We start from the raw sequence: 27,054 nt of genomic DNA, 5'->3' as shown, positions 1-27,054 counted from the left end.
CAAAAAAGTAGAAAATACAAAGGTAGGCACATAATTCAATATAATTTGCAATCAAAACTAAAGCAAATGCCCATGTAATTTCACATGTGCCATACAATGAAGTACACAGTAACCAGTGTAAAGTCCAAATTGAAGTTCATATTTTGTTACCAGTCTAATAGTTACTAAAATACAGAAAGGCTAATTATGTTGTACCAAACCAAGTTGGCAAGATCTCTTTTTGGCATTCTATATACTGTTGCAAGATGTATAAACTGGTACAACTCTCATGGAAGACAACTTGGTAATATGTATCAAAAATCTGGAAAATCTTTAAATTTCCAGTGAAATTCTACTCCCAACTAGAAAATACCTAAAAAAGTAACCAAAGCTAATAAAGAAATCCATGCCCCTATTACTGGAAACAACAGAGACTCCCCTAAATGTCCAGTAAGATACTGATTAAACTCTGATACTTAACTATTGTAAGTTATGGATGAAAAGAATGAACAAATTATTACAAGATGATACAATGTTTACACTAATGCTCTACCAAAAAGTCATTAGCTGGTCTTTCTCACTCAGTTTGCAGCTACTCCTGCTTTGCGCTTAACAGTAAAGTTCCCTTATCACAGCACTCACTACTCTTGTTATTATGTATTTGATTTTCCACTTTTCCTCTGTTCTATAAGCAACCTAAGATTAAGGAAGAACATCTCACCATTCTCTCCAGAAGCATCTAACACATGAGTAATCTGATACTGTCTATATACTAAACATCCAAATATTTATTAAATGCTAGAGACATGGAATATGATACAAATATTTATTCAGTGCTAGAGACAATTCTGGGGTATAATACTAAGATAGGCATAATAACCCTACTCTCGTCTTTACAATCTAGTTGAACAAGAGAAAAAAAGTGCCAGTAGGCTACTCAAGAACAAAAAGCTCTCTTTGGGATGTGGTATCTACACTGAGCATGAAATAATATGAGAAGCTAGGTGTGTGAGCATTTATGGGAAAATATTCCAAGGAGAAGGAAGGGACCTAAAGAGAGGGAGACGGCTGGCTGGTCTATATATGATTCATATATATACACTACAAAAAAATATTTGGAGAAATAGATAGTGAGGTGTAAATGGTGGTTATCTGGGATAATATAATTATAAATGTCTAGCAAGCTTCCTTTTTGCTTAGATGAATTTTCTACAATAATATATTGCATTTATAATTAAAATTTTTATTTTTACTTTCTAAAATATTATCAGAAATTGACAGCCCCCCAAAAAAGAAAAAAGATGCTTTTATTGACTAATTGAAATATATACCTAGCAAGAAACTTTAGGACTAAATATCAGGTATCCTTCAAAGCTGGTAAGCTATTTAGTGTACAGAATTTATTTACTCAACAACATTGCTGACATGATCCATATAATTCAATGTTAAGAAAAACATTCTAATTAATCCTGTTACAACATCTGGGAAGAACAAGCATGTTCAATAAATTTTATAGTGCAGCAGGTTAAATGCAGGTGGCGCAAAGCGCAAGGACTGGCATAAGAATCCCGGTTCAAGCCCTTGGCTCCCCACCTGCAGGGGAGTTGCTTCACAAGTGGTGAAACAAGTCTGTAGGTGTCTATCTCTCTCCCCCCCGTTTCTGTCTTCCCCTCCTCTCTAGACCATTTCTCTGTGTCCTATCCAACAACAACGACATCAGTAACAACAACAATAACTACAACAACAATGAAAAACAATAGGGGCAACTAAAGAAAAAATAAGTAAAATATAAAAATATTGAAAAAATATTTGGTATAATTTATAAATATGGCTGTAATACTATATTTTTTATCTAATGATATCCACGATGTCATATGATTTCACCAAATTACAACAGTTTTGAAACTATCTAAAGAAAATATTTAAAAGTGCAAGTAAAACTTTAAAGTACATAGATTTAAAAAATGAACTTGTGTTTTATTACTGACTTTTAACTAAAAAAGAAAATCTTTCATGTGCAAACATCATTTGGAAGTAAACTGAGATGCCAAAATACACACATAATCAGACTGTTTAAATTTACAAGAGAAAAATATATTTTACTCTCTACACAGCTAAACCTTTAAGAATCTACAAAAGTCATTCAAATTTCTTAGCAAAATAAAACAAATCTAAACATTGCTCCATATATCAAATCATTAATGCAGGCAACCCTTCAAAGCAATTAAATGTTAATACTATTAAATATAAAAGTTAGCCCAATTTAAAATAGTTATCTAATTACCCTTTGCTAAATGTCTTTGGAATTTCACAGAAGAAAAAAAAGTTTCAATAGATCCTCTTATTTTAAGCTTCAGAATAGGTATTTGTTATGCACAAGATGAATTGTGATCTAGATCTTTCACTGAAATTAACACTATGAAGAAGCTGCCTTAATGTTAACACATTTTCTATATTACTATCAGTTTACAATATTTCTAACATGGTCAAATTTCTATGTATTTTATTCCAAAATGCATTTATATAAATACCAGTTAGTCCAACACAGATCATCTTTAAAAGAAAAAAACTATACAAGAAAATAAAATGGACTATAAATTGACAGTCATTTCATACATCAACATGATAAATATAAAATAAATTTAAGCTCATCTATTTATAAATTTGAAACCACTTAAAGTAATCAGTGAAGTAGGCAAATTTTATTTATAATTACTGTGAAGGTAATTAACTGAGAATAGCATACATATACAAAGGTATTAAAGATATACACTAAAGTTGACCATCCTTGCTTTAGTAGAGTGTTACCTGAGTTACCTTGCCTTAAATTAATAAGGCTATTTAAAAGTCAATGATCTTGCAATATAAAAACTTCAAGTCAATATACTGCATACCTTAAACATACACAACTGTATATGCCAATTATATGGCATATGTCTAAATTGTCAAAAAAAAAAAAAAAAAAAGGTTTTCTCATGGTTTCACATTCAATTTTTAGTGGAGTGTGTTAGCTTCCCAAAACAGACTGTACTAAGGGGGAGGGGGGGAAACATGATAGGGGGTAGATAGCTTGATGGTTATGCAAAGAGACTCTTGTGCCTGAGGCTCCAAAGTCCCAGGTTCAATACCCTGCACCATCATAAGCCAGAGCTGAGTAGTGTTCTGGTTAAAAAAAAAAAAAAAAAAAAAGATATATAGTCTCTAAGTCTAAGATTAAACAAAGTACTCACACATAAAACTATGCACAATATAAAGGCTTATATCATTCTATAGAGGAAGATATACTCATCTGAGAGACAAGTTATAGATCCCTTGTTTTGGTGGCAGTGCGTATTGACCCAAGACCTCATCCACGTGCACTATCACTACGGAATGCCCCCCCCCCACCCCGTTCCTGGCCAATTTTTTTCATTCTTGGAGAGAGAAAAGCAGTACCACAGCACCATTCTACTATCCAAAGAGCTCTCAGACACAACCCATGGTACTCCTCTGTGTCCTGGAACTCAAAACCAGAGAGCATAGTGGCAGCACACACGGCTTATATGCAAAAGATTCCAGGTTCAATTCCTGGCACTAACTATATAGCCTGATCTAAGCAATGTTCTGGTCAAAACAAATAAAGGTGACTAGTCAGATTCAAATTCCTATCCTACTACTTCCTGATAGTTTAACTTGCAAATTAATTTTTTTTTACCTTGTTTCTCACTGGAAAAATAATAGTACCTCCTCATAAAATAGTAAGCAGAGTCAAAGACTTAAGTGCTTATAAAGTACTCAATTATCATAAGAGATAACAAATATTCTGTTACTACCCCAAAATTAACTCAGAAGCAACAGAATGTACTATTTAAGAATAGGTATTTTTAGTCAGATAAGTTAATGTCCCAGCTCTTTAGTTTACTAAGGTTTTGTGCAAGCCTGTAAATATCTTAAACTTTGATTTTTCTCATCTTAAAATGTTCCTAATACTGGCATCTATCTCACAGAGTTATTATAAGGGTTAAATGAGGCAATTCATATAAAGCCCTCATCACAGCACTTGACACAGAATAAATCCTTACGGTTTTCACTATCAATTTTACAGTATTTGTTAATATTCTGTGAAATACTTAGCAAAACCCTAGGATATCAAAATTAAAAATTGAGTGTCAGGATGGCTGAGTGGTCTAAGGCGCCAGACTCAAGTAAACACTTCAAAATTAAAAATTGTCATACAGTGTACCACAGAGGATCACATAAAAAGAAAACTACATATATATGTATGAAAAGAATGTGTGTATACATACATATATATATATATATATATGTATACACTTATATATATATATACATGAAAAAGGAAAGAAAACTATTTTTCACAGATGTCTGCTAGGAATCATGTTATCTCATTTTAATCCTCGAATCAGTGAGGTACATAAATAAATCCTTTTTACAGAGAAGAAAACAGGTTGAAACAAGATATATTGTTCAGGCCAGAAAGTTTGACACCTCTGCATGAGAAAAAGAAATGGCATTATTTAAGTTATACAAACATTTTCATGCCCTTAGAAGTCTTTTTAACCTAAGAAAAAAGATCAATCCCTAAAGTTTCTGCTCTTCTAAATTACAGTAGCTGTTTATTTTAGTCCTCTGTATAACTCTCATTCCTATCAACAAAAAGTGACTGTTTCTGCTAATAGCTTTTTGATATCACAGAAATTTTCCATTAGTTGTCTGGCTTAGAAATACTTTCCGTATGATTGCATTTGGGCAGTTGTTCAAAGATGGAAAAAACGTGAAAAGGGGAGGCTGATTCATCAGAGAACACATAGAAGTAGTCCCATCACTTAACGACAATGGAGGGAAGCAGGAGATAGCTCACCCAATAACCTTGTCATGCCAGAGGTCTATAGAGGGTTCAAGGCCTGGCACTACAGCGGAACACCCCGTCACTGGGGAAAACCCCCATAGACGGTAGATCAGTACTAGGTACCTCCCTCCTTCTCTTCCTCCCCCTCTCTCTTTGAAATAAAAAAAGAGAGAGAAATATTTACAATGGTGAAGAGAGCTATGGGGATAAACTCCCCCTTCCCTTAAAAAATATACTAAAATCATAGATTTACTAAAGAAGAATAAAAGAAGAATTCTTTGCTGAGTTTCCTTGAGAACATTCAGTGCTTTTCAGAAACAATGAAAAGCACAGAAAAGAATAAGGTTTTTTTGTTTTGTTTTGTTTTTCATTTTTTCACTTCTTCATTGCACAGAGAGAAACATAGATGGAAGGGGAAGATGTAGAGGTAGAGAAACACCTACAGAACTGCCTCATCACTTGTGAAAATTACACAACACAAGCTTGAACCCAGGTCCTTGTGCACTGTAACATGTGCACTTAACCAAGTGCACCACCACCAAGTCCCCAAAAACCAACATTTCAAAAAGACAGCTGTCAATTTAGACTCAAGTCTTAAGCTTATAAAATACAAAACAACAACAAAAAAATAGTATTTTTAATTTAGTAACTCAAATGTGTTCAGTGGAAAAGTAAATTGGTTGATGAATAAAAAAACACTGGATTTTTTATCCAGTTCTATCACTTATTACTCATATCCAGGAAATTTTAAACATGTCTACTCACCTCTTTAAAAGTTAAAATACTTCCCATTTTATAGCTGGCAAATAGCAAGTTTACTTTCACATTTACAGAATGTTTCAATTTGTAAGCAACTCTACAAGCCTCAAATTTGTATGTGCGATGAACATATATACATGAATTTGGAATGAGTATTGTTGATGTGCAGGAAGATGCCCCTTAACTGAAAGACTTCTGGTATTAGAAAACGTTTTCCGTGGGAGTCAGGCTGTAGCACAGTGGGTTAAGCGCAGGTGGCGCAAAGCACAAGGACCAGCATAAGGATCCCGGTTCGAGCCCCGGCTCCCCACCTGCAGGGGAGTCGCTTCACAGGCTGTGAAGCAGGTCTGCAGGTGTCTATCTTTCTCTCCTCCTCTCTGTCTTCCCCTCCTCTCTCCATTTCTCTCTGTCCTATCCAACAATGACAACAACAATAATAACTACAACAATAAAAACAACAAGGGCAACAAAGGGAATAAATAAAAAAAAGAAAAAACGTTTTCCTATAAAGAGTTGTTGGTAAGTTTTCCAGGGCATGTGGTCTGTCTCAATTAGTTTATTCTGCTGCTGTAGTGTAAAAAGTACCATATGTAGTGGTCCGGGAGGTGGTGCAGTGGATAAGGCTTTGGACTCTCAAGCATGAGGTCCTGAGTTCAATTCCCGGCAGCATATGTACCAGAGTGATGCCTTGTTCTTTCTCTCTATCCTATCATTTCTCATGAATAAATAAACAAAATCTTTAAAAAAAAAAAAAAAAGCACCATATGTAATACATTTGAATAAGCAAAATGACATTCCAACAAAACTTAATTTCTGGGGCTGGCAAGACAGTTAACCTGAATAGATGCTTGCTCTGCTATGTAAACAGCCCAGGTTAGAGCTGAGCCCAGTCCCCACTGCACTGAGGGAAGCGTCAGTACTGTGGCGTCTTTCTCAATTTCCCTATGTCTCTCTCGGTCTAAAAAATTTGGCCTAGAGCAATGCAACCCCATTAATGAGAAAAGAAAAAAGAGGACAGGGAAAAGAACTTCATTTCTGGGCACTAAATTTGAATTTCATACTTTTCCCGTGTCACAGGAATTATTTTTTTCAACCAGTTAAAATGTAAAACCTATTCTTAGCTCACAAGTTATACAAAAATAGGCTACTGGGGACAAAAGAAAGCTCATCATTAAAACACAGGCTCTGAATACCTTAAGTCCCAAAGGTCTAGGCTCAGGTGTCTACACCACCATATGCCAGAGCTAGTGCTCCAATTTCTTTCTCTCTCTCTCTCTCTCTTACACACATACACACACACACACACACACACACACACACACACACAATCACTCCTCTCACAAAAAGTACAGTAAGTGGTCCGGGAGGTGGTGCAGTGATAAAGCTTTGGACTCTCAAGCAGCTGTCTCTCTGTCTCTCTCCCTCTCTATCCCCTCCTTCCCTCTCAATTTCTGACTGTCTCTATCAAATAAATAAAGTGCATTCAAGCAGGTAGTCACATCTCGTTAGCAACTGTATCCAAAATATATCACAAATATCGTGTATGAGAATGACATTATCACTATTGATCTGGTACAAAACTCCTCTCAAAAAACCCAAAGTGATGTGGACATAGCTAACTGATGTGGCCTATTATTTTGAAAAAGATGTTAAAGATGAATCTTTGTTCTTTTCCAAAAAAATGGACCTGACAGTGAATAGGGAGCAACTGAATCTGGATCCTGGTCAAACCTTGATTTTCTTTTTTTTTCTTTATTGGGGGATTACTGTTTTACAGTCGCCAGATGGAAGTGTCTTATTTGCCTTAATCCTTGTGGAATATACAAAGCTTTGTATAGAACTTGGCTTTTCATATTTATTTACTTTATTATTTTTATTTTTTACCAGAGCACTGCTCAGCTCTGGCTTATGGTGGTGCAGGGTATTAAACCTGGGCCTTTGGAGCCTCAGGCATGAGAGTCTCTTTTACATAACCATTATGCTATCTACCCCCTGCCCAACCTTGATTTTCTATGTTGATGAAAAACCACCAGAATTTTCCATGCATGGTCTACAGGCTGGTCATTGTGGTTGTGACTATAGCAATTATTGCTGGAATAGTTGTGCTGGTTATTTCCAGAAGAAACAGATCAAGTAAGTATGAGAAAGCTGAGATAAAAGAAATGAATGAGATGCATAGGGAATGAAATGCATAATTTGAAGAGCCCAACTTCAAGAAGTAAATTTAGCAAGCAACTCAAATATATGAGCATGGGACAAAGAGACTTGACTACTGTTTTATTAGTTAACATCATCTATTTGTGGTAGTGAAACCTGTACTCAAACATAAACAGCTTGAAATTGAGTTCATCAATCCTAAAGTTTGACCTAAAGTTAGTTATGATATAAAACAGATGATCTTGGACTACATAGTTTAAATTACACATGACACTGAAGAGTGCATTAAATTTGTATTCAGGATAGAATCTGAATGCCTACTGTCTCATCCATCTGTGATCAAAAGCCGCCCTTCTATTACTTTGTCTTGTACATATAAGCTTTTTTTATGAACTATGAAATAAAACATTCAAAAAAGGGGGGGTAACCAAAGGAGTGAAGAAAATACTTGATATTTGTAAACCATACATCTAAGCCATACCGATTCTATCTGTAATATACAAAGTATCAAAACATAATAGTTAAAAATAAATTCAGTTAGTAAACAGACACAGACTCTTATTAATGTAGATATACGAACAGCACAGAATAATATGAAAAGATATTAAATAAAAATAGTAGCAATACTGACAAGGATGTAAAGGAAATGATATACACCTACCATACAAGCCAGCTATTACATTCCCAGAAAAATGAAATTGTTTATTTTGGGTAGAGAGAGTGAGGAATTGAGAAGGATGGGGGAAGTAGAGAGGGAAAGGAAGGGAGAGACCTACAGCATTGCTTCCGAGTGTGTGAAGCCCTCTGCCCCCACATCCTGGTACAGTGTAACCTGTGTACTCAAATGAGTGCCTGGCCCCCAAATAATTAAAATTTATAAACACACACAAAAAAGTCCAAACATGAATGTTCACAGCTTTAATTATAATGGCCTAATTGAAAACAACCAATGTCTTTCAATAGGTAAATTGTTAAACTGACATATTCAGAACATAGACTATTATTCAGAAGAAATAAAAGGTGAGCTACTGATAAAAAGTATCTGAATGAATCAAGGACATGATGTTGAGTGAAAAACAAAGTAAATCTCAAAAGACTACACTATTATTTCATTTCCATAACATTTTTTTAATGACAAAATTAGAAAGATGGAGAATAGTGGTAGCTACGAGTGAAAGGAAGGTGGTGAAGTATAGAAGACACAAAAACAATGAAAGGATAGAAGAAGCGGGGTCTTTATGGTAAAACTATATCTTGATTACAACAGTGACTAAAATAATCTATAGGTTATAAAATGGCACAGAAATATATATACACATTGTACCATAAATCAATTTCCTGCTGTTGATATCATACAATAGTTTCATAAGCTGTAGTCATTGGGGAAGGCTAAAGTAATAGTAGTAAGGAGTAGGGTGTGTGTGTGTGTGTAAAATATAGTAACTATTCAGTGCTTTACCCATGTTTGATACTAGAGAGAGAGTGTGTGTATGTGTGTGTGTGTAAAATACAGTATTCAGTGCTTTACCCATGTTTGATACTGGGAATCGATGTTCCTGGCCGAATTTAATTGATTCTACATACTTATAGAGGGAGACAGAAGAGAAAGGGAGATATATCAAAACATTGCTTCACTGTCCATAGAGGTCCCCCTTGATGTTTCCATGGTGGTTTTATGTGGTACCAAGAATGGAATTCAGGGCTTCACAAGGCTAAGGTTTGTACCCTTAACAGCTGGCTATCTCCTGACCCACTCCCAGAGCTATTTTTGTAAATTCTGTTAACAGGTAGTTAAGTCAAAAAAAAAAAAAAAGTTTCTGAAAAAAATCTAAGAATAAGAGTGGTCTGGGAGGTGGCTGAGTGAATAAAACACTGGATTCTCTAGCATGAAGTCCCAAATCCAATACCTGGCAGCATATGTACCACCAAAGTGATGTCTGGTTCTTTCTTTTTCTCCTCCCATCTTTCTCATTAATAAATAAATTCTTGAATTAAAAGAAATCTAAGAATAAGAGAAAGAAAAAATAATTTCGTAAATAGGAAGAATCTTGCCACTCTTATTAATTTAAGAGCTATTTCAAGGTCGAAGATGATAAAATAACCAAAAGTCTAGTATTTTTTAACAATGCCTAACATCAGTCAGACACAATTTTATGTATTTTTCCATGTACTGGCCCTTACAATGACATAGTACCTTAACAATCTTACAAAAGAATCCAAAAAAAAAAAAGGGGGGGTGCACCTGGTTGAGCACACATGTCACAATGCACGAAGACCCAGGTTCAAGTCCCCGGTCCCCACCTGCAGAGGGAAAGCTTCACAAGTGGTGAAGCAGGGCTGCAGGTGTCTCTCTCCCTCTCTATTCCCCCTTCCTTCTCAATTTCTGGCTGTCTCTATCCAATAAATAAAAGGTAATAAAAATAATTAATATTTTTTAAAAAATTACAAACAGGAAAACTAAAATTGAAGAAGCTAAAAGTAATTTGGTTCTGGACATTCAGTAAGGAGAAGAGCCACAATTTACACTACTATTTACTCCACCAGCCAACCTCCTACATTCCATTAATGTATGTACAGAAGAAAATAAAATGTGTGTGTGCAAAAAATAGATCAAACAAGGTTGTTAGATTTCTGTAGGGTTCTCAAAACGTGAAATACTGTGCATCTAGAAGGCTACCACGAACATTACAATCCATTTCCAAATAGCCAAGAAGTCCTTACCCTCAGAATATGTAAGTCAACAATGTCTTATGCAAAAGTTAATGATTTTAACCCACTTCATTTTTCCATATATTGGCAAACTACAAATGGTTCCAGCTACATTGTTCAATGTGGTAGCTACTAACCAAAAGGGGCTCTTTAACTATAAGTTACAATTGAAATTTAAAATTTAGTTCCTGTCACACTAGTCACATTTCAACTCTTACAAAACGTGTTGCCAGGACCACAACTGACTATAAGCTGTCATACTGGACACACAGAATTTCTATCCTTGGAGAAAGTTGTATCAAAGAAGACTGGGTTAAAGTTTTTTTTTTTTTTTTTTTTTACACCTGCAGACCTGCTTCACCGCCTGTGAAGGGACTCCCCTGCAGGTGGGGAGCTGGGGAAATTATTTTTTGTTTTTTAAAGAATGCAGGATCTGTGCGATCTTCAGAGATGCAACTTGTTAATTATTCTATCTTATGCTTGCCACTCTCCCACCCCCATAAAAGGAGGTTAACGGATTTGGCAACTGGCACACTAAGAGCAATGCACAGGAAAAAGGGAGAAAGTAATAACAAAAAGAGAAAGAAATAGGAATGGTGAGGGGGGGAGATGAAACTTCAACTAGAATTCTATTAATACTACCTATCATGCCAATGATTCAGTAAAGCATTCTCAGACTTGGCACTAATAAAGTGTGACTTGATAATTCCCCACTACTTTGGGCCTCAGTTTCCTCTCCTATAATACAGATTTAAAGGGAATGATCTCTATAATTCCCACAAGCGCTATATACACAGAATAAAGTGAGATGGTAAAAATAAAATAGACCTCGACAGGAGTTGGGCGGTAGCCCAACGGGTTAAGCGCAGGTGGCACAAAGCGCAAGGATCCGGTTAGAGCCCCCGGCTCCCCACCTGCAGGGGAGTCGCTTCACGGACAACAAAGCGGGTCTGCAAATGTCTATCTTTACCCCTCTCTGTCTTGCCCTCCTCTCTCTACTTCTCTCTGTCCTATCCAACAACGACATCAATAACAACAACAGTAATAACTACAACAATAAAAAAAAAAGGGCAACAAAAGGGAATAAATATTTTTAAAAATTTAAAAAAGATAGAGCTAGACGACTCCATACTGTTGGTGGAAACTGGCACTCCTATCAGTTTGGCACAAGTTCTGTAATTGAGAATAAGATTTGGATATCAGCAAAGAAAGATTTAGGGGCAGGGCTCTGGCATAATTGGTAAAGCATTTAACTTACTGTGTGCAAAGAGCCAGGCACAAGCTCCTGGTCCCCACTGAAGGGGAAAGCTTCAGAAGCAACGGAGTAACGCTGCAGGTGTGTGTCTGTGTGCCTCTATCTCTCTCTCACCCTGCTTCTGTCTCTATCCTAACCAAAAAAATTAACTCAATTTAATAAATACCTATGGGGTAATTAGATTGAAAGACTGGTTCACTAACATGTACTAATTTAACAGGCTTAGTACAATTATGTAAATAAGTATCTGAAAGAGTTACAATCAACAAATTATATAAAAGCATATACAAAGTACAAACACATATTACCTTCCCCACCCCAATGTAGAGAATGTAAACTTGTGCTTACAGTCGGTTGGGGATAGGAAGACACCAATTTTTGGTCACCATACTATCTATAGAACTCACTCATAACGAGGTAGTCCTGCGTTTTCTGGGCTAAATGAGGGTTAGGGAAACAAAATTTCCAATTTCAGTTGTGCTAGGCAAAATAAAACGCAAATGGAATCCTTGTCTCTACTGTCTTCTAAGGCTGAACACATCACACTTTTCAGAAGCAAGGCTGTTCCTATTTCCTGGGACCAAAAAGAAGAGAAAAATCTGCCTCCACCCTTTCTAGATAATCGAGATGTAACATGGACACGGTTTTAAAATTTTACCTCGAGATAAAGAACCAAAATAAGCCCTACTTCTCCGTCTCATGCCTCCAGTTGCAGAGAAGCAAAGCCACCGGGAGTTGAACAACCTCTATAAAAACCCAAACTCATTAAAGCTCGTTAATTCTTTTGGAGCCGAGGGTGAATACTGGGATCTAGTGACAAACTATGCCTTCGGAAAGGCGGTTAGTTTTAAATACCCCACCTACCAGCCCACGCCAAGGACTCGGCGGCGCGGAAACCTGGGCGGAATTTGAAAACAAACGTCGGTGAAAAGGGGGGCGGGGGGGGCGCCGCCTGGGAATGGGGGGCGGGAACTGGCCGGGAGATGGGCAACTGACAGCTCGGCCTCCACACCCGCAGCCTCAACTAGGTCAGAAATGTGTCAACGGCTTGAAATGCAAAGTCCACCCCTCGCTGTGCACAGGGGGGCCGGCCGCCGGGGGTGAACGGAGGTCTCGGGGCTGCAGGGAAGGGAGACCCGGAGCCCCAGCTCGGGCCACTGCGCCCGCTCTCACCTCTCTTGGGGGCCTTGACTAGAGGCACCCCTCCGCTCCGCTCGCCGTTTTCCTGCTTGTCCTTGTGCTTGAGATCGCCCGGGGCGCAGGAGCTGGGGTCACCATCCGAGGCGCGGTGGTGATGGTGCTTATGTCGCTCCTTGTGGCCCTTGTGCTTGGGCCCGGCAGCGCTCACCGTCAGGGGCGAGAAGGTGAAGAGAGCCGAGGTGCCTGGGGCCGAGAGCGGAGCGGCCACAGTCGGCCCGGCGGGAGCCAGCGAAGGCGGCGGCGGAGGCGGCAGGAGCAGAGGCTCGACTGGGCCCGGGACGGTTGGGGCTGCATTCGTTGGCGGCAGCGGCCCGGGATGTTGGCGGCTGCGACGCCGCCGGTGAGGAGGAGCGAGAGCGGGGTCCTGGCTGGGCCGCCCCCGCTTCTCCTGGGAACCCCCACTACTCGCTCGGCGCTGCCGCTTCACTCCCCGCGGCGAGACCCCAGCATGGGGTTTCTCCTTCCCCTCTTTGTCCGCCTCCTCCGGCGCCGCCACCGCCCGTACTACGCGCACCGCTCCGACCTGCGCAGCCATTTCACCCACAAACACACATTTAAATGGCCCGACCGCCCCCCCGTCCCCGTATCGCGCAAGCGTCGCCCGCGCACGGCCCGCTGGGCATTGGAGTCTCTCTCCCGCCCTCCAGTTCCCCGCGGTTCTTCGTCCGGAGCTGAACATGCCGGAAGTAGCTGTGCCCAACACTTCTCCGCAGGCCTCTCCAACCGAACTCTATTGTAAGGGACCCTGGGCCGCGCGGAGCCTCATGGGAACGGTAGTTTCCTCACGCCCGCGCCCGGGGCCCCCCCGCGCCGGGAGTGGAGGAGCGGAAAGGGAGCGTGCGCAGTCACGCTTCGGGCCGCGACGCAACTGCCGCTGGGCAGAGTTGCCGCCAACCGCTTTAACGGCTGAAACAATGTTAATGGCTTTCCGAGTCAGTCGGCACGCTCCCCTTGTCATCTTCTTGTGCTCCTTGGTCATTTTACCCGGAGTGGGCGGTCTCCATAGTTACTCTTAAATTTCATAGTCCTCGCTCGTCCTTTATGAGGTAAAAGAATCTCCAGCCCTTAAGCCTTGAGCCGGCGACGCCGCGGAGAGTAGATGGGGCTTTAGTGATGACGTAAAACGAGGGGGCGACTTTGCTTTTAAGGTCGAATGGGGCTGCAGTCCGCAAGGGGGTGTGTGTGTGTGTGTGTGTTGTGTGTGTGTGTGTGTGTGTGTGTGTGTGTGTGTGTGTGTGTGTGTGTGTGTGTGTGTGTGTGTGTGTGTGTGTGTGTGTGTGTGTGTGTGTGTGTGTGTGTGTGTGTGTGTGTGTGTGTGTGTGTGTGTGTGTGTGTGTTTGTTTTGTTTCTGCCTGACCTCTTCATGGTCTGTGATTACAGCTCCAGGCGTAATAGGGCAGGTGCAAGAACTGCCTGGACCCTGGGGAGCGCCACTTTGCCGAGAGCCGGGTCCCGCTCCCGCCTCATTGATTGTCACTAGATCTCTACATGGGGGGGGGGGGGTCAAACGGAAAGCCTTCCTTAAAATTTTTTTGCAGCTTTCTTTCCCCAAATGCTAATGTCGACTTGCAGCAGTTTGAAAAGTGCTGCTACTGGAGGAACACTACCCAGATACTTGGCTCTTGACCAGAGGTTGCTGTACAATCTCCTCGAAAATGGCCAACGAGAAAGAAGTTTGGGGATGATAGCTTGCATGAAAGTTCTCTGCATTAGGGTGCCATGTCTGCACTAGCGCCTGGAGATGTGTTCCACTAAGTGAACACTAGGGTAAAGTTTGGAAAATAAAGTTTCTTGTGCTCTGGAAGGTGGTGCAATAGAGCTGTAGACTTAAGAGCATGAAGTCCTGATTTCAGCTCATGGCATGGCATGTGCCAGGGTGATACTCTGGTTCTCTCGCTGCTTCTTTCTCTTGTTAATCCTAAATAAAAAACAAAAGGTTTTGGACAGCTAGGCCGGGGAGATAGCATAATGGTCGTGCAAAAGATGTTTAATGCTTGAGACTCAGAGGTCCCAGGTTCAATCCCCAGCAGCAACATAACCCAGAGCTAAGCGGTGCGCTGATAAGGGAAAAAAGAAAAAAATCTTGAACGTTATTGCAGCCATTGCACTATATAGTAAACAGGTAATATTTGATGTTTTGTCCATAATTAGGCTTCCTAATTAAAATTCGAAGAATAGATGCTTTTTAGTATTTCATGTTTTAAAAAGGTATGAATGTTTTTTAAGTAAAAAGGCAAATCAGTAGGGGAACTTGGAATCCTTTGTAGTAATTACTAATATTTGTTAAAGGAAGTTAGGTTTGAAGTAACAGATTTTCTTATGGCATTCATATTTACATGGCCAGGCAGTGTCGCACCTTGTTTTTGTGCACACATTACAGTAAGCAAGGACCTGGTTTCAAGTGCCAGGTCCCCACCTGCAGGGAAGGGAGTTTCAGAAGGTAAAGCAGGTCTACAGTTGTCTCCATCTCCACCTCCCCCTTTACCCAATTTCTCTCCTAGCAAATAAAATAGAAAACAAAAAAGAAAAAATGGACGCTGGGAATAGTGGATTTGTAGTGCAGACACTGAGCCCAGCTATAACCCTAGTAGCAATTAAAAAAAAAAAAAAAGGAGGAGGGGGAGGGGCCAAGTGGTACACCTGGCTAGGCATACACATTACTGTGTTCAAGGACCCAGGTTCAAGGCCCTGATCCCCACCTGCAGAGGGAAAGTTTCATGAATGGTGAAGCAGGGCTGCAGGTGTCTATCTGTCTCTTTATCTCCCCCTCCCAGTTTCATTTGTCTCTAGCCAATAATAAATAATTTTTTTAAAGTAAAGAAAAAGGTTATACTCTTTTTAAAAAAAAAAACATTTTTTAATCTTAATTTATTGGATAGAGAGAGCCAGAAATTGAGAGAAAGGGGAAGACAAAGAAGGAGACCGACACCTACAGCCCTGCTTCACCACTTGTGAAGCTTTCCCCCTGCAGGTGGGGACTAGGGGCTCAAACCCAGGTCCTTGTGCATCGTAACATGTACACTCAACCAAGTGCGCCACCACCCAGCCCCAATTCATATTTTTCTTTGTTACAACATTTGGTAAGATTAACAAAATATACTATATTTAGGCAAAAATAACTCTAGTGGAGTAGTTATCAAAATATGTACTGCAACCACAAGATGCTTATTTAGTTTAGGTTTTTTAAGATTTATTTATTTATTGTAGAAGAGAAACAGACCAGAACACAACTTAGTTTTCACATACGTGATGCTGAGAAAGAAACCAAATCCAACTTGGGTTCTTAGGTTTGTAAGTTCTTTACCCAGCCACTATATATCTTCCTAGCCAAAGATAATGGTTTTAGCCAAAGATAATGGTGCTCCATCTTCCTAGCCAAAGATAATGGTTTTAAAAACACCTTTTGGGAGTTGGGAGGTAGCAAAGTGGGTTAAGCGCCTGTGGCGTGAAGCCCAAGGATCCCAGTTCGAGCCCCTGGCTCCCCACCTGCAGGGGGGTTGCTTCACAGGCGGTGAAGCAGGTCTGCAGGTGTCTATCTTTCTCTCCCCCTCTCTGTCTTCCCCATCTCTCTCCATTTCTCTCTGTCCTATCCAACAACAATGGCATCAATAACAATAAAACAAGGGCAACAAAAGGGAATATTTTTTTTATCTTTAAAAAAAACACCTTTTATAGTTAAAACTGTTAATATAGAGTTGAAAAATTTTCATCTTTATTTGTCGGATATAGAGACAGCCAGAAATCGAGAAGGCAGGGGGAAAACAGAGAGAAAGAGAGACACCTGCAGCACTGCTTCACCACTTTCAAAGCTATCCCTCTGCAGATGGGGATGGGGGCTCAAACCTTGCACATTGTAACATGCAAGCTTAACTCGGTGGGCCACCACCCAACCCTACAGTATAGAATTGGTATCCTAATTCCTTGAAATCATTTAGTTTGTATCTGTGCAGAGAAACAATGTAAAATAAAATTAACTTCCATAAATGAAAAATAAATTTATTTTAAAACTCTTTCCTGCAGCAGTCTACATAAACTCAAGCGACAAACTTTATTTCTAGCCCAATGCAAATGAGGTAAAGAATAAAGTTCTGGCAATTTTTTGAGTCTTGATTTTCTTTTAAAAGCTATTAATATTACTACAGCTTTATCATTGATACTATGAACATAGATGCATGTATTTTAGCTAGCAGTATTCTGTTTTATCTGCAGATGTCTTGCAGTCTCTACTCCAAGTTGTATTAAATATTCCAAGTTGGTGGTGGGTTCCTCGGTCCTTTAGGTTTTGAAAAACGATTTGCAAATCCTGGAAATAGAAATAAAGTTGAATGGGAAAAGTTTTTACATAGAAATTAGCACTTAGATTTTAGAATGTATTATATGCAAACACTTAGATTCTTTTTTAAGTTAAGAAATATCTTTAATTGGTACATCATAAAGGCATTTAGTTATTAAATTAAAATTTACATGATAACACAGAAGCTAGTTACATTTTAAATCAAGAGAACACTTTTAAATTTGTTAATTGTAATAATTGTTTGAAGAACTGGAGAGATAGGACATATTTTTTGCCATGAACATATCTTGCTATGTGTAAAACCTGGGTTCATACCTCAATGCCTCCTGAGAGTACCAGAGCACCCGAAGAAGCCCCAATGCTATTGTGTCTTTCCCTTTCTCTCAGTAGTTAACACAGGACTGGTGATTTATACATGCATAAAGCCCAAACTCTGTGAATAATAATAGTAGTATGAAACCCTAAGATAGTAGCCATTAGTAATTTGGTAATGTAAGTTTTTCCCCTCACTGTACTATGGTATTATTGGCATGTATTTAATATTTACATCAATGACCTCCCAGAAACTTCTTCAAGGAAGTTCATCTACGCCGATGACATCTGCTATGCAACTCAGGCATCCAAGTTCAACATCCTCGAGGAAACACGAAAGACATGTCTCTGATATCTGATTACTGTAAAAAATGGTGACTAATCCCTAGCACTGCAAAAACGGTATCATCTGTTTTCCATCTACACCATGCCTCGGCCTCGCGTGAGCTTAATGTGCAGCTTGGCGATACGAGAATCCGGCATGAAGCCCAGCCAGTCTATCTTGGCGTTACTCTCGATCGTGCTCTGTCATTTCACGAACATCTCATAAAAACTGCAGCAAAGGTGGGCGCGAGGAATAACATCATTGCAAGACTGGCCAGCTCCTCATGGGGCGCGAGCGCTTCCACACTACGATCATCATCTCTGGCATTATGCTATTCCACTGCAGAATACTGTGCCCCAGTATGGTTCCATAGCCCCCATGTCCACTTGGTCGATTCCAAATTATATTCCTCCATGAGGATAATTTCTGGAACCATCCGTTCCACCCCGGATGGCTGCCAGTTCTTAGCAACATCACCCCACCAGATATTCGTCGGGATGCGGCATCATCTAAGTTCATTTCCCACGACGTCTACGCTCGACCGGACCTGCCAATATACACGGATATCTTCGCCCACCCTGTCCAACGCTTGACGTCTCGTCACCCAATCTGGTCCCCTACGCCTACACTGATCTTCTCTGTTCCAGACTCTTGGAAACAGAGTTGGCAGTCAGCTGAGGTCAAGAACAAACACCTCATCACAGACCCCTGCAAGCATCAACCCGGCTTTGACCTAGCACGTTATGATTGGGCCCTCAATCGCTGTCGAACAGGCCATGGCCGGTGCGCCGCTATGTTCCATCGCTGGGGAGCCAGAGACGACCCGAACTGCCCCTGCGGCTACAGACAGACTATGATCCACATAGTCAACGACTGCCACCTCTCCAGATTCAAAGGAGGTCTCGAAACTTTACATCAGGCTCAACCTGATGCTGTTGACTGGCTACGGAAGAAGGGCAAACGCTAGAAGAAGAAGAATTGGCATGTCACTGCCAGTTAAGGTGACTATTCATCTATGTACTGCAAAATGATTATGGAATGATTACTAAATTAAGGTTAGTTAGTGACTCCATCCCTTAACAGAGTCACTATAAGAAATATAGTATAGGGCAGGGAGATAGCATAAAGGTTATACAAAAAGATTCTCATGCCTGAGGCTTCAAGGTCCCAAGTTCAACCCCCCAATACCACCATAAGCCAGAGCTGAGCAGTGCTCTGCTAAAAAGTAAATAAATAAATTTTTAAAAACCTATAGGTCATAGTTTTTGTTTGTTTCCAGGGTTATAGCTCGGGCTCAGTGTCTGCACCACGAATCCACTGCTCCTGGAGGCTATTTTTTTTTCCCTTTTGTTGCCCTTGTTTTATCATTGTTGTGGTTATTATTGTTCTTGTTATTGCTGCTGTTGTTGGATAGGTAAGAGAGAAATGGAGAGAGGAGGGGAAGGCAGAGAAGGGGAGAAAAAGATAGACACCTGCAGACCTGCTTCTCAGCCTGTGAAGCGACCCCCATGCAGGTGGGAAGCCAGGGGCTGGTCACTGGGATCCTTACTACAGTCCTTGCACTTTGAACCGTGTGCGCTTAACCTGCTGTGCTACCGCCGGACCCCCAGGTGATACTATCTTAAATAGTTTGATGAGTTTATATCAGAATAACAAAATACTTAATATAAAATTACCACTTTAAGTTTATGTCTTGTATTCGGGAGTGACTGGGCAAACAATTTTTTAAACTGTCATGGCTGAGTTTCAACTCCTGCTATTGAATCAGTTATACAGGATTACACAGTAACTACTGAAAACTTTTTATTTATTTATTTTCCCTTTTGTTGCCCTTGTTTTTTATTGTTGTTGTTATTGATGTTGTCCCTGTTAGATAGGAAAGAGAGAGATGGAGAGAGAAGGGGAAGACAGAGGGGGGAGAGAAAGTTAGACTCCTGCAGACCTGCTTCACCACCTGTGAAGCAACTCCCCTGCAGGTGGGGAGCCTGGGGCTAGAACCGGGATCCTTACACTGGTCCTTGAGCTTTGCGCCACCTGCGCTTAACCCGCTGCGCTACCCCCCGACTCCCTTTTATATATATATTTATTTATTCCCTTTTGTTGCCCTTGTTGTTATTATTGTTGTCGTCGTTGTTGGATAGGACAGAGAGAAATGGAGAAAGGAGGGGAAGACAGAGAGGGGGAGAGAAAGATAGACACCTGCAGACCTGCTTCACCGCCTGTGAAGCGACTCCCCTGCAGGTGGGGAGCCAGGGCTCAAACCGGGATCCTTACATTCATTGGTCCTTGCGCTTTGCGCCACCTGTGCTTAACCCGCTGTGCTACAGCCTGACTCCTTTTTTTTGTTTTTTAACTGTCACCAAGGTTATCACTGGGGCTTAGTACCTACAGTACAAATCCATGTTCCTGTCCACCATTTTTCCTTTTTTTTTTTTCTGTTTTCTTAGATAGGACAGATAAATTGAGAAAGAAGGGGGGTGAGAGATGAAGAGAGAAAGACACCTGAAGACCTGCTTCACCATTTGCAAAGCATCATCCCTGTAGATGGGGAGCAGGGGTTTATACTTGGGTCCTTGCACATGGTGATGTGTGCACTCAACCAGGTGTACTACCTCCCAGCCCCCACTACTGTATTTTTTATCACACTAGTGCATTTTTAAAAATATCTTTATTATTGGATAGAGACAGAGACAGAATTGAGGGGGAGAAAAGGAGAGAGACGGAAAGATACTTGCAGCACTGCTACACCACTCATGAAGCTTCACCCTTGCAGGTGGGGACCAGGGACTTGAGCCTAGCTAGGTCCTTGTACACTGTAATGTGTACACTTAGCCAGGTGTGCCACTGCCTGGCCCCAACTAATATATTTTTAACTTTGTTTAGATATAAACTGTAGTACTGTAGCATCTCCAGAATTTCTTCATTTGGCTGGTCATTATTTATATATTACATGCCAACAATATATTTGATTGCCTAGTTTTATTTTCTGAGTATGATAGGCAGTTCAGTCCCATGTAACATGTTAAGAAAAACCTGAAATCAAAAGTTAAAAGGGAAATTACATGGGAAAGAATATAAATACATGTACAATTATATCTCAATTTTAAAATAAGAACCTATATTTGCAGCCTTAAATCATATTACGTACACTTGTACTATAAATGAATGATTTCAGCTGAACATGTTTAACTTTCTGGAAAATGACAGACATACCAAAATTTAGGAAGGAGATGGAGTTATTTGACTGAACAGAGTCTGCAGACTTGCTCTGTGAGGAAGAATTACAGATACCTACAACAACAATTAAAAGAGGGGAAGAGTGAAGACATACATTACTTTTTCTCAGACCACACCATTATTAAGATTAAACATTTCCTCCTTCATAATATCCCCAAATACTATACCATTATCAAAGAACACAATACAGATGCTTATAAATGAGTTGACACAAATCCGATTTTTATGTGTGTTTTTTTTTTCTTTTTTCCTTGTTTGAAAGCAGATTGTACTATAAAGCCCATCATGAAAGATAAAAGAATTTAGGATGGAGATCCATGAAGCTTCTGAAAGAAACTTAACTGCCAGTCAATAGATAACTATATAAAAAAAATTGGGGGTACTTATTCAATGGAGTTCTATTCTGCAGTTAAAAAAAATGATATTGTATCCTTTGAGACAAGATAGAAGAAAGGTGATTATGCCTAGTAAATTAAAGAGGTGGAAAATGGCTTATTTGCTGAACATAGATAGTTGAGATATATGAACTTGCAAAAACAAAATAGTAACCAATTGTCCTTAAGACTTTATGGGAACTGGGAGTCCAGTGATAGTGCAGCAGATTAAGTGCAGTGGCGCAAAACGCAAGGACCTGCGTAAGAATCCCTGTTGAAACCCCTGGCTCCCCACCTGCAGGGGAGTTGCTTCACAACTGGTGAAGCAGGTCTGCAGATGTCTTTCTTTCTCCCCTCTGTCTTCCCCCTCCTCTTTCCATTTCTCTCTGTCCTAACAACAGAAACATCAATAGCAACAATAATAACTACAATGATAAAAAACAAGGGCAACAAAAGGGAAAATAAATATTTTTTTAAAATTTTAAAAAGACTTTGTGGGAATTATGGTGATTATCATTGAAAGGGTGGAAACACAAAACTTTCTTTGATGGTAGGTGTAGTGTGTATAGTTATACTATGTAATCTTATAGTCTTGTAAACCACTATGAAATCACTAATAAAAAATTAATAACCCTTGGGAACAATGTAATCATGCAGATACCGAGCCCAAGCAATGACCCTGATTGAGGAGAAAAAAAAGTATGTATAGAATAAAGCCTACTGACCAGGCACTATGAATGGAGACCTTAAAAAGTGGGAAGAGAAAAAGAGGATGAAGATGAAGATGAGAAATTCCAGGAGATAATTTTTTTAGTGCACATGAGCTCAGAAAGGAAACCATTGTCCTATAGACCATTATTACTAGTAAAAAAAAAAAAAAAAAAAAAAAAAAAAGACTACTCTCCTAAAAGGGACTAGTAGGTTTTTATTTTAACAACAGCAGACAAAAATTGTGCAAATATATCAGTGGGAACTATTCTGCATTCAAGTCTCAAACAGCAAGTATTGCAAATATTCAAGTCTCAAATAGTAGATATTCAAGTCTCAAATAGCAACTTACCACATAAGAGAGAGACCATTAGAAATAGAAGGCAAACTTCTCTTTGACTCTTTTACTTCAGAGGAGGAGAAAAAATGAAGCAACTCTTTAGGAGATTGAAGACTTCATTAGAAAAGCAAATATCAGAATTATAGGGGTTGCAGAAGGAGAGGAGCAAAAAAAAAGGAAGTAGAAATCATATTTTAAAAAATGGAAGGGAGGCCGAGTGGTAGCACAGCAGTTAAGTGTGCATGGCGCAAAGCATAAGGACTGGCCTAATGATCCTGGTTCAAGCCCCTCGCTCCCCACCTGCAGGGGGGTTGCTCCCCCTCTGTCTCCCTGTCTTGATTTCTCTCTGTCCTGTCTAACAACAACAACATCAGTGGCAAAAATAACAATAATGACAATGACAAGGGCAACAAAATGGGAAAAAATGGACTCCAGGAGCAGTGGATTCACAGTGCAGGCACCAAGCCCTAGCAATAATCCTGGAGGAAAAATTTTAAAAATTTAAAAAAATAGAAATTTTAGATATAGATGTTCAGAAAGTAGAACTCCCAAATTCCTAAACTCAAAGAGACCTTCAAGACTCATCACTGCAAAAGTATCAAAAGTCAAGGGCAGGGGGCTGGGCAATGGCACTCAGTTGAGTGTACTTCTTACCATATACAAGGACATCAGTTTGAGCCCATACTCCCCACCTGCAGAGAAGAAGCTTCACAAGTGGTGAAGCAGGTCTGCAGCTCTCTTTCTCTTTCCCCATCTTTCCTGCCCTTCTCAGTTTCTCTCTGTCCCATCAAATAAAATTTAGAAAGAAAAAAAAATGGCAACCAGGAGAGATGAATTCATAGTGTGGGCACCAGGCCCCAGCAATAACCTTGGTGACAATAAAAAAAGAAAGTCAAGGGCAAAAGAAGCCAGGTAATGGCATATCTGGTTGAGGTCACACATTGCAGTGCACAAGGACCAGTGTTCAAGTCCCCAGTACCCATCTGCAGGAGAGAAGCTTTGCAAGCAGTAAAGTAGTGCTGCAGGTGACTCTCTCTCTCCCTCTCTAACCCCCTCTCAAATTCTCTCTATCTCTATTCAAAATTTTTTAAAAATAAAATATTTTGGGTGTCGGGTGGTAGCACAGCGGGTTAAGTGCATGTGGCACAAAGTGTGAGGACCAGCGTAAGGATCCCAGTTTGAGCCCCCGGCTCCCCACCTGCAGGGGCGTCGTTTCACCGGCAGTGAAGCAGGTCTGCAGGTGTCTTTCTCTCCTCCTTTCTGTCTTCCCCTCCTCTCTCCATTTCGCTCTGTCCTATCCAACAACGGCGACATCAACAATAAGGGCAACAAAAGGGAATAAATAAATTTTAAAAAAGTTTTAAATAGCTCTTTAATAAGTCAAGAACAAAAAAATATTACAAGCTGCCAGGGAAAAGAAGAAAGTGACTTATAAAAGAAGTATTGTCAGACTTGCATCAGATTTTTCTGCAGGGACCATGGAGGCCAGGAAAGAATGGAGTGGCATATTCAAGGTTCTAAAAGAAAACAACTGCCAACCATACATACTTTACCCAGCAAGACTATCATCAAATATGACAGAGCAATCAAAACAGTATCACACATGCAAAAACTAAAGGAGTTTAACATTATCACACCTGTCTTTTGAGTGTTACTTAAAGGAGTGGCACAGAGAAAGAAACAAGGAGCATTTAACTCTCAGCAAGCTGATACACAGTAAAATGGACCTAGAAATATGAGACAACCTTAAAATAAGAAAGGAGAAGAAATAGAGGATATTCGCACAATGATGAAAAAAGACAGTTTAAAAAACTCTCCTAGATGTATTTATATATGTTATATAGTACTTATATGTATAACACATTTACATGTATACAGTCCTCTATGTCTTTTTAAATGACATCACTTTCCAGTATTTTTTTTTTTTTGCCTCCAGGGTTATTGCTGGGACTTGATGCCTGCTCCTGGAGGAGTGGAGTTTTTCCCTTTTGTTGCCCTTGTTGCTTATTGTTGTTGTTGTTACTGCTGTCATTGTTGTTGGCTAGGACAGAGAGAAATCGAGGAGAGAGAGGAGGGGAAGACAGAGAGGGAGAGAAAGACACCTGCAGACCTGCTTCACCGATTATGAAGAGACCCCCCCCCCCCCCCCCGCGCGCAGGTGGGGAGCTGGGGGCTCCAACCAGGATCTTTTCACCGGTCCCTGCACGTTGCGCCATGTGCGCTTAACCCGCTGCGCCACCACCCAGCCCCCTTCTCCAGTATTCTTGATCTTACAATTTCGTGCTATTGCCCGCCCCTTTATCATATATAGCACGTTGAGGTTTTTTTTTTTTTAATTTGCTGAGTTTATATGTTCAAGGAGGAGGTTCAAGGGTATAGTTTATATCTACCACCAAATGGCCTGCATTTCTGTGAAAGGCAGTGTAACTGTGTAATATAAAGAACTGAAACACATGAGCTTGTTAAAAGAAAAAAATGTAGTCAAGGGAGTCAGGCGGCTCAGTGGGTTAAGCACAGGTGGCGCCAAGCACAAGGACCAGCATAAGGATCCCCTTTCTAGCCCTGGCTCCCCACCTGCAGGGGAGTCGCTTCACAAGTTGAAGCGGTGAAGCAGGTCTGTAGGTGTCTATCTTTCTCTCTCCCTCTCTGTCTTTTCCTCCTCTCTCCATTTCTTTCTGTCCTATCCAACAATGATGACATCAATAACAATAACTACACAACAATAAAAAACAACAAGGGCAACAAAAGGGAAAATAAATATTTTTAAAATGTAGTCAAACTGTTGCTTAGACTTTGTAAATTATGGTGGTTAGTTTTGGGGAGGAAAGAACTGAAGAGGGAGAAGAGGGCACAGAACTGTGGTTGTGGGTGGGGTATGAAAACATACTACTACAATCTTATGATCTTGTAGACAACTATTCAATCACTAGTACTGTTGTTTTTTTAAGTATAGCACTATGTTTCATATATTTTGTAGCTGTGAATAGGAATGTCTAAGAAAATAAGTTTCCCACAGCTTCAATAGTCTTTGGGTTTTGTTTTCATTGCAATGTAGCTAAAATAGTAAGCAGCTGACTTTTATTGCTAATATTTGGTGAAAAATGGAAATGTGTCAATACTTTGTTTATTTCATTAAATCAACACATTTGTTTCACAGTATGTTTTGCTGTGACTATTGTCAAAGATTATGCATCTGAGCTTAGATTGCTGGGGATTTTCTGGAACACACTTGTATAACAGCATTTTAGCATAAGTAGAAAGTGCCAGTCATCAAACTATTTACTATTTTTGTCCATCAAACTGAAAATTTTCCTCTCCTCTCTTACACTAGCATTGTGAAACCCAGAGAAGTACAAGGCCTGGGGAATGATTATTTTGATCCATAGTGCCCTTGTGAAAAAAAACATATTCTTAGTTTTCCATAGTTATTTTTTTTTAATTTTTAAAAACATTTTCTTTATTTTTTAAATTAATTGGATAGAGAAAGAGAAATTGAGAAGGGAGGGAGAGATAGAGAGAAGAGAAGAGACAGAGAGACACCTGCAGCCCTGCTTCACCATTCATGAAGCTTCCCCCTGCAGGCGGGGACCAGGGGCTTGAACCTTTGTCCTAGCACACTGTAATGTGAGTGCTTCACCAGGTGCGCCACCACCTGGCCCCTCCATAGAGTTATTTAAGGAAAAGTTATGTAATTGTTAAAGTGGTATGTGTAGTTAAAATATCCATATTAAGAAACTTACTCTTTCTCATGTTTCGCAAAATTTTCAAACTCTAGAAAAATGAAGAAAAAAAAGTTAGGTTTTTTTTCTTTTTCCTGTAAAGCTCAATGTATTTTAATCAGTTAAAAATTCAGACATTAATTTAATTTAAGTGATTAATTTCCTTAAAGATAGCCATCAAAAAGGTGTAGTTATTTGCCCATCTTCTCATTTTAATTCAGTGCTACATCTACATTTCTTTTTTTATATATCAATATCATACAGTTTAAAGTACTGAGGCATTACAATTTTTTTTTTAATTCATTTATTTGGTGGAGCCAGGGCCTTCACTGCTCCTAGGCCACGTTTTCATCCAGACAGACGGAAAGAGCAAAAATGAGATGTGGTGCCAGCTCTCTATCCTGGGCTGTGGGCATTACATGGCATGTGTCCTCTCTGGTAAATTATCTCATTGTTTCAATATCTGATATGACTACCCTATATTCATCACATATATTTATTTCTTTATTTATTTTTGCAAATTGCTGGCTATTCTTGCTCTTCTTTTCCCCCCAGTAGGAACTGTGGAATAACTTCATTTAGTTCCAAAGGGGGGGCTAGTTTTACTAGTGAAGCTTCGGTAATTCTAAGTTGTAGGGAAGTGATAGTGTAGTTGTTATGTAAAATTTATTTCATGCCTGAGATATCAAAGGTTCAGGGTTCAGTCCCCAGCAACACCATAAACTGCATAAAGAGGTAGTCATGCATAAATCAGTAAATAAATACTAAAAATAAAATAATTTTGTGGTCCGGGAGGTGGCACAGTGGATAAAGCACTGGATTCTCAAACATGAGGTC

The 27,054-nt window shown here is 39.8% G+C and overlaps 2 protein-coding genes across 2 annotated transcripts in view; both read right to left on the bottom strand.

Moving 5' to 3' along the window:
* The window catches only part of RSBN1 (round spermatid basic protein 1), a 49,418-nt gene extending 35,603 nt beyond the window's left edge, over positions 1 to 13,815 (bottom strand). The window contains exon 1 of the mRNA XM_007530191.3: positions 12,882 to 13,815. Within this exon, the coding sequence (XP_007530253.1) occupies positions 12,882 to 13,587 (706 nt within the window). The 5' untranslated portion in view covers positions 13,588 to 13,815. The remainder of the gene's footprint in view (positions 1 to 12,881) is intronic.
* A 2,381-nt stretch (positions 13,816 to 16,196) lies between these two features.
* PTPN22 (protein tyrosine phosphatase non-receptor type 22) overlaps positions 16,197 to 27,054 on the bottom strand; it is a 70,676-nt gene continuing 59,818 nt past the window's right edge. Inside the window, exons 19-21 of the mRNA XM_007530189.2 lie at positions 26,239 to 26,269; positions 21,053 to 21,130; positions 16,197 to 17,211 (exon numbers count right to left, since the gene is read on the bottom strand). Of these exons, the coding sequence (XP_007530251.1) occupies positions 17,147 to 17,211; positions 21,053 to 21,130; positions 26,239 to 26,269 (174 nt within the window). The 3' untranslated portion in view covers positions 16,197 to 17,146. The remainder of the gene's footprint in view (positions 17,212 to 21,052; positions 21,131 to 26,238; positions 26,270 to 27,054) is intronic.

Source organism: Erinaceus europaeus, chromosome 11 (assembly GCF_950295315.1).
Source record: "Erinaceus europaeus chromosome 11, mEriEur2.1, whole genome shotgun sequence".
In the NCBI taxonomy this organism is placed as follows: domain Eukaryota; kingdom Metazoa; phylum Chordata; class Mammalia; order Eulipotyphla; family Erinaceidae; genus Erinaceus; species Erinaceus europaeus.
Note: the sequence above shows the minus strand (reverse complement) of the source record. Positions and strands in the feature narration are given on the sequence as shown.